The sequence below is a fragment of the Lepidothrix coronata genome, unplaced genomic scaffold (assembly GCF_001604755.1).
Source record: "Lepidothrix coronata isolate B3197 unplaced genomic scaffold, Lepidothrix_coronata-1.0 Scaffold267, whole genome shotgun sequence".
Lineage (NCBI taxonomy): Eukaryota > Metazoa > Chordata > Aves > Passeriformes > Pipridae > Lepidothrix > Lepidothrix coronata.
The window spans coordinates 123,635-141,055 of NW_016690447.1; the positions used below are offsets into that span (position 1 = coordinate 123,635).

Genomic DNA, 17,421 nt, shown 5'->3' on the forward strand with positions numbered 1-17,421 from the left:
AAATACTTGTGCCTTGTAGGAAGTTCTGTTTTCAGAAGCTTGTGTACTAAATGTTCATTATTGACAAACAGCAGTTTTCATAACACATGGAACTTGTGAACACTGAGTTGCAACCCAGTTCATTCCCATCAGAGTGTTAATGGTTAAATTAGACTGGATGTCCAAGTATTCTTGAGTGATGTTGTGCTACTGTCTGCTTTCCTCTAGGGTGGTGCTCTGGAGCTATCCATTTATCTTGATGTACAAAAATAGGAACAATTTGGATGTCAGGTGTCGGGCTTTTGTTACCCCAACTGTGTCAAATAGCTTGTCCAGCTTCCACCTGGCCTGACTCTGCGACTCTGAGCAGTATGAAAAGTTAGGAGTTAGTTTTTCACTAATACCAATTGAAAGACTAAAACTCATGCTTGTTTTGTTTTGTTCAGGCTGGAAAACTGGATCCACATCTGGTTCTAGATCAGCTCCGGTGCAACGGTGTTTTGGAAGGAATAAGGATCTGTCGACAAGGATTTCCAAACAGGATAGTGTTCCAGGAATTCAGACAGAGGTAACAGCAGAAACAGTCTTTGAGTTCTTAGGAGCTAAAGTTCCTTGTTAAATAATTGAAGAAACCCCACACCCCTCCCTCCTCCCCCAACCCTACTCAAAGAAAATCAAAACCCACGTGGGAGGTCGAACTTGAAGCAGTTAAATACTCCAAGTTTGTTTTAAAGACAGTAGGGGAAGGGTAAACAACCTGCTGGAAAAACTTCCTGGAGAAATTCCTTAACCATGCACTTGTCACTATAGCCTTATGCTATACATTTGTATTTCAAATAATACAGCTTCTCGTTGAATGTAAAAGTGCTTTTTCACTTGCCTTAAAGGTATGAGATCCTCACTCCCAATGCAATTCCAAAAGGTTTCATGGATGGTAAACAAGCCTGTGAGCGTATGGTAAGTGTTTATACTTAAATGTTGGCAAAACACTGAAAAGTTGTAACAAAAATTGCCCTTTTCTTGGTGTAACAACAATGTGCTCACCTGTCCATTTAGATCAGAGCCTTGGAGCTGGACCCCAACTTATACAGAATTGGCCAGAGCAAGATCTTCTTCCGAGCTGGTGTCTTGGCACACTTGGAAGAAGAGAGGGATCTGAAGATCACAGACATCATCATCTTCTTCCAGGCAGTGTGCAGAGGGTACCTGGCCAGGAAGTACGTGTGCTCCTGTGGTTGGATCTTCTTTTGGGTCTCCTGAGCCTCTTTGATAGGGAGCTGTGCTTCAAAACTTCCATTTCAAGAGAGATTTTCTTAGTGTCTTGCTTGATAAGCTGTAGCTGTATCCAGGATGTTAGTCAGTTTTTACCTAATAAGAATTTGCACCTTCATTCCTTGATATCTCCTTTCCTCACTCATGTGACCCATGCAGCTCTTTACAGTGGCTGCAAAGAAAGTCTCTGAAAGTCCAGGAAATACTCTGGAAAGCGACTTTTTTTGAAATCAAAGTGTTTAATCCATCCTGATTTAGTCTTTTTTAAGAAAAAAAACTGTTAAAAGTAAGAATAAATAGCATTTGTAATTGTTTTTCTGAAATGGTGATTCCAGCTCTTGCTCTGACTCTTCATAGGAGCGAGAACTCAAATCAGTGTAGTCTTTGAAACTTTATTTATAAGCCTGTTCATGGTCTGCAGTTTTCTAGAGTTGGGTAACCTAAAAATTAAAAGCATGGACATGTGATCAGCTGCATTTTACACAAACCTTTTGCTCTGTCTGTCTTTCAGGGCCTTTGCAAAGAAACAGCAGCAGCTGAGTGCACTGAAAATCCTGCAGAGGAATTGTGCTGCATATCTAAAGCTCAGGCACTGGCAATGGTGGAGAGTCTTCACGAAGGTTCCTGATGTTCTCTTCTGTTATATTCACCTATAAATAGGTGAGTGCAGCTTCTCACTTGCTCTTTTCAAATCTTTGCAGGTGAAGCCTCTTCTTCAGGTCACTCGTCAAGAAGAAGAACTTCAAGCCAAGGATGAGGAGCTCATGAAGGTGAAAGAAAAACAGACAAAAGTGGAGGCAGAACTTGAAGAAATGGAGAGGAAACATCAACAGGTTGGTGTCTAAGATCAGCATTTGATATCTGGGACATGAGTTATCCCACAAAACCGTGTTGGGAGACACTGGGGAGCAAAAGCACTGAGAATCAGGAGAGCTGAGTCCTTTCACAGTCACCAGGAATATGGAATTGGAAGATACAGCATGAGCTGTTCCTGCAGGGGTACAGGTTAAACATCATGTTTCCTAGCTTGCAGGAGAACTTCAGTGGCAGAGTCAGTCTGTGCATGGGCTGGGTAAGGAGTGGGGGAACAGTTATGGCAACTGGACAAAGCTGGTGGTCTTGTGTGATGGGGTTACAGTGTTGGTGGAGAAGGGAAGAGCACCTGATGTCACCTGCCTGGGCCTGTGCAAAGCACTTGGCATGTCCAGCACGACATCCTTGTCTCCAAACTGGACACTCACTGGATAAGGAATGGGCTGGATGGTGGCACTCAAAGAGTTGCAGTCAACAGGTTGATGTCCAAGTGGAGGCCAGTGACAAGTTGTATCCTCAGGGGTCGGGATTGGGACTGGCAAGAAGTCCTGTGTTCCATGGCACTGCTCTGCCACTGCAGGGATGAGTGCAAGGAACAGTCCAGGAAATGGGCACTTCCCTCATCTTTTTGCTGCTGGTAGAACAGGGAAGGTGGAGGAGGTGCAGACGGATTTGTTCCTTAAACTGGGGGATATTGCTGTAGCCCCACTGCCACAACTGGTGTCTTCTGAACTGCAGCTAAAATCCCATCTCAAAGTCTTTGGCTTGGGATGTTGACCAGGGAATCAAAAATTGGAGCAGAACTTGGCCTTTAAGTAACTTTGTAGTTGTCATATGTATAATCTCTCACAAGAGACTTTGCAGTGTCATTTTTAAAGTTTTACTTCGTTTGTGTATGTTTGCAGCTTCTAGAAGAGAAGAACATTCTTGCAGAGCAGCTCCAGGCTGAGACAGAGCTCTTTGCAGAAGCTGAGGAGATGAGGGCTCGCTTGGCTGCCAAAAAACAAGAGTTGGAAGAAATTCTCCATGATTTGGAGTCCAGGGTTGAGGAAGAAGAGGAAAGAAACCAAATACTGCAGAATGAGAAAAAGAAAATGCAGGGCCATATTCAGGTATGATTCTCAGGAGCTGGAAATGGAAAAGGGCAGTTAAGGATGGGGAGGCTCCCTCAGCACCTTCACAGCATGGAGGAATTTGCTCCTTAGTGGAATAAGTGAATTTTTAAATACTCTCCCTGTGTTCAGTTTGATGAGCTTCATGTGTCTCTAGATATATGAGGGTGAGGAGAGAAAGAAAGTCAGGATGCCCTGTTAGTATTTATAAAGGAGAAATTCTTTAAAGAGGAATTCTTTTTTTAAGAATTAAATTCTTTAAAGATCTTTAAAGATAGCAAATGCTTCTGAGAGGGAAGGAACCAGGAATGACCTGACTGACCAGATGATGTCACTTGTGAGAGAGATGTTCCTTTTTGACTGAAATCTAATGAATATCATGAAGAATATTCCTCATTTGACTTTTACAAAACTGCAGACAATGTCCTCTCCTCCAAACACTTGGATGGGTTTTTTTGTGAAAATCATATTATTTAGATGCTTCCTTTTGAATGACAGGGTCCCTGAAAAAGGGAGTACCTGAGAACTTAACCTGTCTCTCAAAATAATTGTCATGACTTACATGTTTTTTATTTTATAATTGGAATTAAAAAGGTGGAAGACTGTTGAAATGAGTGTGTGTTTCCTAGACAGCACACTTCAGCCAAAGCTGAAATACAGAGCAGCAGAAATTCCATGTGTATCACATGGCCCTTAATTTCATTCCCAGATCATTGATGCCGTAAATGAATCTAACAAAGCAAATGTGGGGTTAGTGTGTGGTAGGGCAGGTGGCTTTTTAAAATAATTCATTTTTGTCACTAAGTCTAAAAAAAAAAAAAAAAGTTACCACATGGATAGCCTGGAAGAGGCACAGATGCAGTTGCCTTTTCTTCTAGGACCTGGAGGAGCAGCTCGATGAGGAGGAGGGAGCTCGACAGAAGTTGCAGCTTGAAAAAGTGACAGCTGAGGCGAAGATCAAGAAGATGGAGGAAGAGATCCTACTGCTGGAGGACCAAAATTCCAAATTTTTGAAGGTGAGACCAGTGGTGTGCATGGTGGAGATACTGCACACAGGGAATAGTGGTGCCAAGTGGCAGCTCTCAGTTGGAGCCTGCTGTTACACTGTCTGTAAAATATGCACCTGAAGACTTGTGGGCACTGGAGATTCATTTGAACTGACATTCCCAAGGGAATTGTTTGTCGTGCACTCTTTCCAGTTTCATGATTCTTCCAAATCCAAGAGTGGAAACTATCATAGCTGCCGTTTGTCTTTGCAAACAGGTTTCCAAATGCTGTCCTAAACCCAGGCCTCCCGGGTGTTAAATTCCAAACCTCTCGTGGAAAACAAACGTTCGTTTTTCTAAACAATTCCACTCAGTCCTTCATATTGATAATCCCTTGAAATGAAATCTGTATGTGCTGTAAGAGACCTCTCTGGGGGTTTTGTACCTTCAGTTCTTTGCATTGCCCAGGGCCTCTTCAGGTGGTGTTGTACAAGTTGTCCTTCCCCTTCCTCCCAACCAGGAAAAGAAGCTGATGGAGGATCGAATTGCTGAATGTTCTTCTCAGCTGGCTGAAGAAGAAGAAAAGGCCAAAAACTTGGCCAAACTCAAGAACAAGCAGGAGATGATGATCACTGATTTGGAAGGTTGGTCCTGACTGGCCTTGCCTATTAGCAGCCTGGCCATTGTGCAGGAGGGGGTGGATCCCTTGGGACAGTGTCTGCAGTGTCTGCTCCGCTCTGGGAAGCGAAGCCTTACCTGGAGATACTTCAGAGCTGTTGTTTGGAGCTAAATCTTGAAGGAAATTTGTGTCTCTTGCAAGCCATGTTTGCATCTGGCTGCTCAGTCTTTCTCCTGTTGAACTCGTCAGGTTTTTGTTTTTGAGAATCCATTTCATTTATAGACAAATTTAGAAATTCCTGTTGGCATCCATCAATGCCAAGGTAAAACATCTTAGGAAGTTGCTTCACTTTTCTACACCAACATCAGAGCCATGTATTTCTGTAAGAAGGGCAGCAGGATTCATTAGACTTCCCATATTTTATTTTTTTTTAATAAGCAATTCACCATTGTTTTGCTTTTCTTAATGCTTTATCTGCACTATATTTCTATATATTATTTATTTTATCATGCTTTGTTTTTATTGAGCAACCTGGTCTAATGGAAGGCGTCCCTGCCTATGGTAGGAGTTTGGAACAAGATGAGCTTTAAGGTCCCTTCCAATTCAAACTATTCTGTGAAGAGTTCCATTTCTTTATCCATTTATTTCTTACTGTTTTGCCTGTGTTGTCACAGAGTAAACCTGCCCCATATGTAACCTTTCCTCATTTTATATTGTTTCTTTTTTAAATTGCTTATTGTTGTAAATAGATATTTTGCAACATTAACGAGCTGCCAAGTCCAAGTTGCAAAATATAAAGCAAAGTTGCTCTCTGTGCCCTAATTTGGAAATAGTTTTTGCACTTTGTGTGTTATGGCCTGTCCTGCTACATATTTTAAAGCTGATGTACTTATGGAAGAATAGCAAAGCCTTATCAGTATAGGAAAGTATTGAACTAATAGGGGTAGTAAGTGATTGATGTACCTTGTCTTTAACAGTTGTATTCAGAGACCTTAAGATGGGTCTAAGTAAGCTTTACTCACTGGAAAATAATGCTTGAGTAGCTGTGTGCTTAAATCAGGACTAGAGACCTGACAGATGTGTTTGGTTATTGTGCTGTTCCAAGACTGATGACCTTAGAAATGGAAATTAAAGCTTAAAGCATGCAATTTCTTGGCTAGTAAAGCACAGTAAAATGATATTTACACTTGGAGATGGTTCAAGAAGCCATTAAGGTCTCTCTGCTGGAGTCTTGGCACTGCTAGACACTGATATTTGGGGAAAAAAATTAATTCGGTTTGCTAGGAACTTTCTCAGTTACAAAATTGGGTCTTGTGACACTGCTCTAACTGTCACTGACCAGGAACAAAATGTAAAAACAGAGGGAAAAGTGCTCTTGTTTTGGAATGAGAAACTGTTTGGAGAAGAGCAGTGTTACTTTAGGGTGTCTGGAAAATCCCAAGTAGCCCTGGGTGGCTGTAGGAGGTGATTCTTGACCATGATCCTGATCCAGTAGCAGGCTTAGGAAGGATGTGAGAGAAATACCTGCACTGGGGATCCACAAAGTGTCAAACAAGTGTAATAACTCCAGTTTATGCCAATGCATTTAGAATTATTTTAATGCTCTGCTAAGCAAAACCTTCCTGGGACTTAAATCTGTTCCATCCCTGCTCATTAGGTAACTCTGCACAATTCAGCCAGGAATTGTCTTAATCAGACACCAGGCAGGTCAGGTAAATGTGTTTGGTGGCTGTGGCACTTGGGTTTTCACAAGGAATTCCTCGGGGCAGGAGTGTCTTGGCTACACAAGGAGGTTACTGGGAGGAAGCTCCCAGGGATGCAGAGTCTTGCTGAATATTCCTGGGATGTGAGTTAGTGGCACAGACATTTGGAAAAATGGTTTATCCACGTTTTCTTTAAGCTGTACTATTTTCCAGAAGACCTTTTGGAGTCTGGCCTAGCCCTTCCAAAGCCATGCAAGCCATCATTTTTTTCCAGCCCATAGTTTATCTTCATTTTTGACTGTTGATGTCTGTGATTATCTGGCCTGACAGCTGCTCTCTTAGATCCCACTCCTTTCCTACCAAGATGAGGTTATGTTTCTGTTCCCTTATTCTCTTATCTCAGACTTTTTTTTTCTCCATTCACAGACTTTTCCTTGACTTTCTGACTAAAATCACACAGTCCTCCTTTGCTGTTTCATTTTTCTCAGCCTGGAGAAAGAATTGAGACAGCATAAATTAAACTTCCCACCCTCCCTGCCACCCCATGGCCCTGCCCCCAAAGCTTCTGAGGGTGACAAGAGAAAAAATTATTTATCAATCTCATTCTTTGCTTCCTCAGAGCGCTTAAAAAAGGAGGAGAAGACCCGCCAGGAATTAGAAAAAGCTAAAAGAAAACTGGATGGTGAAACAACAGACCTGCAGGACCAAATAGCTGAGCTGCAAGCCCAGATTGAGGAGCTGAAGATCCAGCTGGCCAAGAAAGAGGAGGAGCTGCAGGCTGCTCTGGCCAGGTCAGGGCAGGGGCTGCACAACAGGGGGAAAAATCTGCTTTAAACCAAAATTTGCTTGGCTGCACATTGGAGCTGGGAGGGTTGGGACATAGACCAGTTCTCATTTGTGCTGGAGCATCTCTAGGCACCTGTGCTGTGTGTAGACATGGCAAAATAAAGGAATTCAGTGCTCTCTCAGCATCCTTGCTCTGCAGAGCTGCACAAAAACCCCAGAGGTTTCACCAGGGTAAAGTAGTTTTTGGGCTCTGGAAGCTTTTTAGTCTCACAGAATTCAGCCTCAGGAGGGGAAAAGCAGATAGTTTAGTGGGTCTTCCTTAATAGAGTTCTGTCAGAGATTAGCAGGACAGGCTTTGTCTGGATTTCTGGGGTAGTCCTGCAGTCACATGTTATGATATGAGCTAAACATCCTTTTTTTTTTTTTTTTTTTAAGTAGGCAGTTTTGTGGGAAGAGAAAATTGGAATATTTGAATGTAAACTAAAGCTTGATCATTCTGAGAATGCATCTGTAACCTGCAGCATTATGGTTGAGTGTAACAGTGGGATTTTATCCATAATATCTGTTATCTGTCCCTGGAAGTGTCCAAGGCCAGGTTGGACAGGGCTTGGAGCAGCCTGGGCTAGTGGAAGGTGTCCCTGCCCATGGAGGGAGTGCATTGGAGTTTGATGATCTTTAAGGTCCCTTAACCTAAATCATTCTGGGATTTTTTAGAAGGTCTGTTTTATTCTAAAGGAAAATTTAATTCTCATTTATGTAGATAATTTAAATAGATTGTTCTGAGAGTAGATGAAATACCATTAATTGTTGTGCCACTATTTACCAGAGGTGATGAAGAAGCAGTTCAGAAGAACAATGCACTGAAAGTGATAAGAGAGTTGCAGGCCCAAATTGCAGAACTGCAGGAGGACCTGGAGTCTGAGAAGGCCTCACGCAACAAGGCAGAAAAGCAGAAAAGAGATTTAAGTGAAGAGTTGGAGGCTTTAAAAACTGAACTGGAAGATACTTTGGATACCACTGCAGCACAGCAGGAGCTGAGGTAGGAGCATGTGTCTGTGTAAGAAGGCACCACTGAAATTCATCTTTAGGAAAAGACTGAAATGCTGATTTTTTGCTAACCCTTGGTGCTTCCTCTAGGACAAAACGTGAGCAGGAGGTGGCTGAACTGAAGAAAGCAATCGAAGAGGAAACCAAAAACCACGAAGCACAGATCCAGGAGATCAGGCAGAGGCATGCCACTGCCCTGGAAGAGCTCTCTGAGCAACTGGAACAGGCCAAAAGGGTGAGAAGAAAAGGAATTTTCTGCTTCAGGACATTTAATAAGTACCAAAGGTGGTGTAGTCCCTTCCATGATACCTGCAGAGCTGAGTTGTCTTCTAAACATGCATCACAATTGCACCTGGATGAGATTTATCATGCTGGTTTGACAATATTGCAACTGTCAGTCTTGGCACACGTGGATCACACAGCTCCTACTCATGGAGCTTGAGTGTCTTGTTCAGAAGTACAGTTATTCCAACTCTGCCAAAAAAAGAAGTGTCTAGTTTGTGAAATTATAGTTTGGGTCAGTCACAAATGTATGTGGACAGTTCATATCCTGGAATATTTTTTATGTTGGGAATACTTCACAAGCTTCATTAGTATTTTAAACTGAGAAATGTAGCAGTTAAACTCTGATTTTCACCAGCTTTATTCACCTGAAGATCTCATGCATGCCTTCTGCTCCTTATTCATTAAATATTGTCAATGAGAGCATAAAAAAATGAAGAAATACCCTGCAATCTGAACAAAGGGTCCTGTGACAAGATGATGTCAGTTCTGGGGATATAGTAAGAATCACACTTAAACATCCCGTGTGCCAATTATTACTTTTTAGAAAAGGTTTTTGACAAATGTCAGTGCAGTGCTGAGAAGTTCTTTGTTCTGCACTTCCAGGCTGCTCTGCCTACTCAAATCAGGGCAGCTTTGGTTCGTATCTTCCCTTTTATTTCTGTGAGATGAGCCATGCTGAGCTGGTAATGGGCACATTCCTTCCCACTTACAGTGCTGCTAAAACAGTCATTTTACAGCACTCAAATCCCATCTCATATCTCCTGGTCCTCGCTGGTACCTGTGATGGGTGAGAGCAGAATAACTTGCATTAATTCATCTTTGGCTGACACAGAGAGAATGTTTCATGGCAGCATTTTAAACACTCCCTCTGCTTACAACTTGCTGAGCACTTAATTTGTCTTTGAACTCGTAGACCTGAGTTGCAGAACGATTTTTAGCAGGAAATAGTCACCTGTAACAAAGGATTGAATCTCTTTTGTCTTTCCTAGTTCAAAGCAAACCTCGAAAAAAACAAGCAAGGCCTCGAGTCCGACAACAAGGAGCTGGCCTGTGAAGTGAAGGTGCTGCAGCAGGTCAAGGCAGAGTCGGAACACAAGAGGAAGAAACTTGATGCTCAGGTCCAAGAGCTGACTGCAAAGGTCACAGAAGGGGAAAGGCTCAGGGTGGAGCTGGCAGAGAAAGCAAACAAGCTGCAGGTAAGGAAGTCCTAAACTGCTGCAAAACAGGCAAGAAGGTAAAAGCTGTAACCAAGTGCAGAAATGGGTGTAGGGGACATGGGAGGTCACCTCAGTCACGGACTTGAGGTGCCTCAAAGTGGTGATGTGCCTCAGGTGGAGAGAGCTGGGCAACCCTGATGGTAATCCTGAACTTTCTGGGCTATGTGAGAGTTGAAGTGGCTTTTAAATGGCTTCCATCCCAGAGAGCAAGTCCTGTGGGAAGCCCAGCTGCTGACAGCTTGCCTACGAGTTTTTTGCTTGTGGAATTGAGTAGATTGAGCTGAGCTTTTCCACAGGTATAACCAAAAATGTACTGATTGATGGTGGCCACAGGTTTGCTTTTGTGCTTCAGAGTTGGGAGCTTGGCAGGTAGAGGTTGCAAGTACAGGCCCAGTTTCCTGGGAAATGGAGAAAACAGGCAAAATTGAGCCATGGCTGACATTTAAACCACAGCAATGTGTACTTTAGGTAAATCCAGCTTAAGTACTTCAAAAGGAGAATGGCCCAGTTCTCTTTGGAGGAAGGTTTCAAGCTGTCTCTCACTGTATATAAAAGTAGCATAGCCTAAAATACTAAGACTTGGCACCTGGCAGTAACCTTTTCTCTTGCAGTGATGTTTTAAAGCCAGCTGCCACCCTGGTAATCCCTGGATTAATGATTTCATAAAATATATGGTCCTAGAATTAAAAATAGCATTGAAGTATGAATGCAGGTATCAGAATGTGCTGTGCTAAGTAGCTGAACCTAATAAGATAAGTCTTGTTTTGTTGTACCACTTCAGTTCAAGACTGACATTCAACTTGAAGTTTCTAGCCAGACTTCAGTATTTTTAGCTGGTTATCCCTCTGTTTTGGGATCTCTTGTTGTCTTGCCATGCCTGGAATTTGTTGAGGTTTTGTGTTCTGCATTTCCAGCTCCCAGTGGGCTTTGAGTCAGTGCTCACTGTTACCTTTACACTGCTTGCTTTGCAGAATGAGCTGGATAATGTCTCCAGTCTCCTGGAGGAAGCAGAGAAGAAAGGCATTAAGTTTGCCAAGGATGCTGCCAGTTTGGAGTCTCAGCTTCAGGATACCCAGGTGTGTGTTCAGCAAAGCTTCAACTTGGCACTGGAGCTTTGTTCCTCAGGGAAATGCTGCCTGCTAACAGAAAATACATTTTCATTCATGGTTTGGAAAGTCCCATGGGTAGAAGCTGCATTTCCTGTTAAGCCAAGTGAAATGTGATGTATAATGATGGCTCAGCTACATGTGGAACCGATTTTTCATTACCTGGGCTTCACTCCCTGATAGCTGGTAGCCTTTCAGTTTCTCTTTTATATCTAAGTCTGTGTGGGAGACAAGAAACAAATAAAATACCCCTTTCCAAGTAGAATGTTAAAGTCAATAATATTCTTGGGGTATATGGAAGACTTGAGGAGCAATACCCTGGGTCTTATACAGGGTAGAAGGTCTTACTGTTTAAGTTCAAACTATCAGGTTTGGGTTCTGAATTTTAAAAATTCAGCTTTCTGCAGGTATTTATCACTTCTGTATACTCTGTTCTCCCTGTATAAAAGTGGCCACTTAACTACAAAACTCCTGAATACTGTTAATCACAATTGGAGAGGTCTACAAGGAGCAGGATGGGGGACAGGGGATGGGATGGTGGTTACACCTTCCATTAGTTTTTGCTGTGGCAGAAGTTTCCACTGCCACGTTACAGCTGCCTTTAAACTGACCTTTATATTTAAACAATGCAGAAAAACTTGGAAGCATGGTGCCATTGCAGGATTTGCTGCTATATATTCTTCCCAGGTGTTTTAAAACAGGTGCTCTATGTGCTTGTCTGAAAGAAGAAAAATATATTTTGAAGGTGCTTTCTGTGCTCGTCCCTTTAAAGACAGAAAAATTAATTTATAGCACAGCCCCTGGCATGGATTCCCTGGTCAGAAATATGCTTTATAAAGGTTTCAGTGTGCCCCAAATGGATGATCAGTGTCTTTTTGGAAACCCAAATTACAGATGTCGTCGTAAGCTTGTCCTTGTACCAAAATCTGTGAGAAAAAATAATCAAACCTGAAACTCTCCATCTACAATCCCAGAGGTTTCAAGTGCCAGCTCCTGACAGTTATCACACTGTGAACAGGCTGAACTCTGACTGTGCCTGTGTTACAGGAGCTGCTTCAGGAGGAAACCCGCCAGAAACTCAACCTCAGCAGCAGGATAAGGCAGCTGGAAGAGGAGAAGAACAACCTGCAAGAGCAGCAGGAAGAGGAAGAGGAGGCCAGAAAGAACTTGGAGAAACAGATGCTGGCCTTGCAGTCACAGGTGAGCTGCTGTGAGTGGCAGGACTTGTGTCAGGCCTGCACACCCCAGGTGAGATGAATTGGGGTCCCACACCCTCAGGAAACACGTCATGTAACTCACACACGTGCTAGACCACATCTGGGAATAAAATATCCTGTGGTCTTTCCCCATTGCAATAATGAGTACAATGACCTGCAGTGGGCAGGACTTTGCCCTGCTCCCAGTTTTTGTGTTCCTTCAGCTTCCAATGACATCTGTCCTGGTTTTGCACTTTGGACCCCATGCCTTTCTCTCCCTCTTGTGATGCACTGAGGGACATTCCTTTCTTGTATTAAATTTCAGTTGGCTGATGCCAAGAAAAAGGTAGACGATGACTTGGGAACCATTGAAGGCTTGGAGGAAACCAAGAAGAAGTTGTTGAAGGACATGGAGTCCTTAAGCCAGCGCCTGGAGGAGAAGGCACTGGCTTATGACAAACTGGAGAAGACAAAGAACCGCTTGCAGCAAGAGCTGGATGACCTGATGGTGGATCTGGATCATCAACGCCAGATTGTCTCTAACCTGGAGAAAAAGCAGAAGAAGTTTGATCAGGTACTGCAGTTCCCTGCCATCTTGCTGCTTTCCATGACTTTTAAATGGCATCTTGTTCTTATTGTCACTGAGCCTTGTATAAAGAAGGGTCTGACTGCTGTGGTTATTGATAAATCTTTGGTGAGCAGTTGGCCTTTGTTAAGAGTAACTTGTCACTTCCAGTTTCAGTGAGCTAAACACCATCTTTGAGACTTGTTAGATCAAGTAATAAGCTCTTCCTGTACAAAAAGGAAATTATATTGGAACAAAACCTTACGAGTATTATTATAATCCCTTAAGATAGACTAAGAAAGGATCTGAAGACTGAAAGATGGAAATAATATGAAACTTATTTAGTCTTGATTAGTAGCTTGCTCTCCTCCTTTCATCCTAGAGTAGCTGTAGCTGTTTTCTTACTGGCACTTAGATCAAGACTGAGAGACTAGACAGCTTCTGGAGGCCAGTTAAACTTAGAGCATTAACCACTCATTGAGTGAAACACCTGAGGCAGGAAGGACCTGATTACAGAGCTTAAGAGATGCATTAATTGTTTCTTCTGTTCAGATGCTGGCAGAAGAAAAGAACATTTCTGCCAGATATGCAGAGGAAAGGGATCGTGCTGAGGCAGAAGCGAGGGAGAAGGAAACCAAAGCACTGTCTCTGGCTCGGGCCTTGGAGGAAGCCCTGGAAGCCAAGGAAGAGTTTGAAAGGCAGAACAAGCAGCTGCGTGCAGATATGGAAGATTTAATGAGCTCTAAAGATGACGTGGGCAAAAATGTGAGTATGTTTGCACACCCTGTTCTGTTATAAACTTCATACTGGGAACAACAGGGGAAAACTCCCTGGCTGGGGAAGTGTGTGTGACACAAGGACAGTCATTCCAAAGGTGACTTATGGCCCAAAATGCTGAGGAATTAATGCTCAGAGTAAGGGGGTGATCCTTATTAGCATCAGGCCTCTTCAGAAGTTGTATTCTCACCCTCTGCACGAAGGATTCCAAATGTGAGTTTTACACTTTTGGATAAATGGAGCTGGGACTGTGGCCAAATGTAAGTGGTTACATGTTGCTGCTGTCATAGATGGAGGGGCAGCCACTTCATCATTTTCGTGTTGGTGGGGGTATTTTTTCATATGTTAGTGAGGGATAATGAGGATTTCTGTTACCTTTGGTCAAGCTGAGTTCCAGGCCATGGTTGAATCAAAGGCAGGACAGAACTGACCCTTCAGTGTCCTCCCTCCTCCACCCGCTGAGGCAGCAAAGGCCGCCTGACCTTCGCTGAGGGCCTTTGCTGCCCTCCCCCTGTTACAGCCCCACAGCACTGTCTCCTCCAGGAACCAGATTTACACTTCTAACAGGCCTGTTACACCTGGGTAAGGGGAGTGAGTCTGCACTGAGACAGCACTGGGTGTGAGTGAGGCCTCTGCTTCACCCCAGACACCGTTCAGTGGTTAAGCCTTGCTTGGTGCTGCGAGCTGAGCTCAGGTGCAGGTGGGTGGCTCAGGTCAGGTTCCTGCTCCACCAGCCTCATCAGGTCTGCACAGCAAGCCTGGCCACTGCCCACGGTGGCTGGTGGCACCTGCACTGGGTTTAAGGGCTTGCCTGGCTTACTTTTATTCACTCCTCTTTCTGCAGCACTGCACAGTTCACCTGCACAGATGTTTCTTGGGTTCTCTAATACAGACTTAGAGATGCTGCTCTGCCTGTTCTGATTTCATTGCCCAACCTAGAGCATCACAAAATACACTGCACTGAGTTCATACAGTGACTTGTTCTGCTGTTAGAAATTGCTGATTTGAGATACCTGAAGGAGAGGGTCTGACCAGTGTTTGTCACTTAGGTCCATGAGCTGGAGAAGTCAAAGAGAACCTTGGAGCAACAGGTGGAAGAGATGAGGACTCAGCTTGAGGAACTGGAAGATGAACTGCAGGCCACAGAAGATGCCAAGCTGCGTTTGGAGGTGAACATGCAAGCTATGAAAGCCCAGTTTGACAGAGATCTGCAAGCCAGAGATGAACAGAATGAAGAGAAAAAGAGGATGCTGGTGAAACAAGTACGTCTGTTTTACTGTGCTTCGTGGTCAGGAGGGGGGGAGGGTCTTTTGCCAAAGCTCTGTGCCTTCTGTGCTACCAGAAAAATAAAACTCTTTGCTTAAAGATTCCATCCTTTAAGAAATCCCAAACCCTGATCTTAACAAACCATAGAATAGTTCTTGCTGAGGGTTGGCCACTCTTTGTGTCAAGCTGCTGCTGGTGGCCTCCAAAACCACTCCCTGGGCAGGCAGAGGTTTGGCTGTTGGTGTCTGGGTGTATATCAAGGACAAGGGTATGTTATTTGCACTTTCAAGCCAGTCTTTTGATGTCCAGGAACAAATACGTGGATGCTGAGATAGATTCAGAAACTGTAATTAAGTGAACAGTTTCCTATATGAAAATTGTGGCAGAGCTTCCAGTTGTGCTAGACTTGAGAATTCTAATAACACAGAGGCCAGAAGAGACTCAAGAAATTACTTTAGAATGTCATGCTTGTAGGAGAAGATAGTTCTAAATTAACATTAAGTGTTGAGGAATAAAACACACAATATTTCAAGGTTTATCACAAGAAAACAAAAATATCCAGTTACTGAGAATCACCAATCTAAGGGTATAAACATTGCCTGGAGAGCTTTTGAAGTTCACAGTTGCTTTTATCCTGCACTGGACAAGAGCTCCTGAGCCTGCACAAGGAGGGAGATTGCCTTCAAAACAAAATATATTCTTTCATGTTGGTAACCTGTTTTATTTTTGTATAGACTTGGCTCAGTCTGTGTTCACTTGCTGCCTACACTCACTTTTGTTACGTTTTTGGGAAAAGTTGTTGGTGTATAAATGCCAGTAGCACAACTATTCAAAGGCAATGGTTTTATTGTTTTCTTGAGAAAATGAGGTGATTTTATATTTTATTTTCCATCAGAATTAGTAGCATCTGCCCTAGAGCCACCCCTACTGGTGGGTGGGTGTGCTGGGCAAGGGGCTGGAATGGAAATACTTCAGGTGCTGAGTTTTACCTTTGGTTTTCCACTTGGCCACTTCAGACATCTCTGCTTCCAATTTGGGGATTTGGTCTGGCATCTGCAGTGCCTTCCATGGCCTTTTCCCATGGAGTGGTGTTAACCCTGCTCTGTCCAGGCCCCTTGGAGTCCCCAGCCCCTGGTTTAGGGTTGTTTGCTCCTGCAGGACTGAGCCTGTTCCATCCTTGGTCCCTCAGGTGCGGGAGCTGGAGGCGGAGCTGGAGGACGAGCGGAAGCAGCGGGCGCTGGCTGTGGCTGCCAAGAAGAAACTGGAGATGGATCTGAAGGACCTGGAAGGGCAGATAGAGGCTGCAAACAAGGCTCGGGATGAAGCCATCAAACAGCTGAGGAAGCTCCAGGTGGGCACATGGGATAATGGAGCTGTTTCCTGTCCTGGGACATGGCCCAGGGTGTTGCTTTTCATTCAGTGCATCTGGAGCTTGAAGGCAAAAGGAAAATCAGACTCCACTGATGTGTCAAAGGGTATCTGGCCTGGATTTGTCCCCTGCTCAAAACTCCTCTCGTCCTTTTATAGAATCCTAGAATGGTTTGGGTTGGAAGGGACCTTAAAGCTCATCTTGTTCCAAACCCCTCTGCCAAAGGCAGAAACACTTTTCCCATCCCTGGAAGTGTCCAAGGCCAGGTTGGACGGGGCTTGGAGCAACCTGGGCTAGTGGAAGGTGTCCCTGCCCATGGCAGGGGGTGGGACAGGATGGGCTTTGAGGTCCCTTCCAGCCCAGGCCATTCTAAGATTCCACTCTGATTCTGTGAAATGAGGTGAAGTCTTAAGAATGTGATATTTCTGGCAAGGAATTGAGGGATGGAAAGATGAGAAAATGAAGTTTTCCTGTGAACATAAGAACTGGAAATGCCTTCAAGTGGAATGAAGCCACTTTGAGAGGAAGGCCTTATATCTTGAAGGCTAAAATGCTTCAGAGCTACTCATAGATGTTGATTGTCCTAGTGCAGCTTTTCCTTACCCTGCTTTCCAACTGCAGGCTCAGATGAAGGACTACCAGCGGGAGCTGGAAGAGGCCCGTGCATCCAGGGATGAGATCTTTGCCCAGTCCAAAGAGAGTGAAAAGAAGCTCAAGGGTCTTGAAGCAGAAATACTCCAACTCCAGGAGGTGAGCTTGAAATCTGAGATTTGTTTTTCTTGCTAGATCAGAAACTAAAAAAAGTAAAAATCAATCCAATGAGTTGAACAGAGAAATGGGCCAGGAGAACTCTCTTGTTCCCCTTGCTCCAAGTCATCAGTGAAGTCCTTACAGCTTTGTAGGAACCATTTTAGGAGACTGGACTGAATATTTGCAGTAGCAGGAAAACTTTCCTACTGCTTAAACACAGTTGAGGCTTCTCTACAATTTGGCAGATGTTTCTGAGAGTCTCTGAAAGATGCAGTGCACAGTGTCAGGACTGGAACTGATTACTGGAAATTAAAATTTATTATTGGAGTTGTATAAAGCCCAAAAAATCTCTCTAGTGTCTCAGTGGACCATTAGAGTATGTGGAGGTTTATCCCTCTGCCCTCTCAGGTCCTAATCCCTTTCTCTCACAGACATGTTTGCCCTCATTATTGACAATTTCTGCAGAGCTCCAGATCTTGTTACATCTCTCTGATCTCCCCCCATTTCTCTTCCAGGTCTGCCACAAGGTCAGACATCAGCAGGGTTGCCTTGTGCCTCTCTTTTGTCTGAATG

The 17,421-nt window shown here is 43.8% G+C and overlaps 1 protein-coding gene across 5 annotated transcripts in view; it reads left to right on the forward strand.

The window, feature by feature from the left end:
* Nucleotides 1–17,421, forward strand: part of MYH10 (myosin, heavy chain 10, non-muscle) — a 103,329-nt gene that overhangs the window by 79,416 nt on the left and 6,492 nt on the right. For all 5 annotated transcript variants that reach the window (XM_017835947.1, XM_017835949.1, XM_017835951.1 and 2 more), the window contains 19 exons: nt 426–547; nt 867–936; nt 1,036–1,196; nt 1,763–1,871; nt 1,953–2,084; nt 2,970–3,176; nt 4,055–4,192; nt 4,683–4,806; nt 7,104–7,275; nt 8,097–8,309; nt 8,408–8,552; nt 9,592–9,798; nt 10,791–10,895; nt 11,973–12,125; nt 12,447–12,695; nt 13,239–13,451; nt 14,513–14,725; nt 15,919–16,080; nt 16,720–16,848. In XM_017835947.1, the coding sequence (XP_017691436.1) occupies nt 426–547; nt 867–936; nt 1,036–1,196; nt 1,763–1,871; nt 1,953–2,084; nt 2,970–3,176; nt 4,055–4,192; nt 4,683–4,806; nt 7,104–7,275; nt 8,097–8,309; nt 8,408–8,552; nt 9,592–9,798; nt 10,791–10,895; nt 11,973–12,125; nt 12,447–12,695; nt 13,239–13,451; nt 14,513–14,725; nt 15,919–16,080; nt 16,720–16,848 (3,024 nt within the window). The remainder of the gene's footprint in view (nt 1–425; nt 548–866; nt 937–1,035; nt 1,197–1,762; nt 1,872–1,952; nt 2,085–2,969; nt 3,177–4,054; nt 4,193–4,682; nt 4,807–7,103; nt 7,276–8,096; nt 8,310–8,407; nt 8,553–9,591; nt 9,799–10,790; nt 10,896–11,972; nt 12,126–12,446; nt 12,696–13,238; nt 13,452–14,512; nt 14,726–15,918; nt 16,081–16,719; nt 16,849–17,421) is intronic.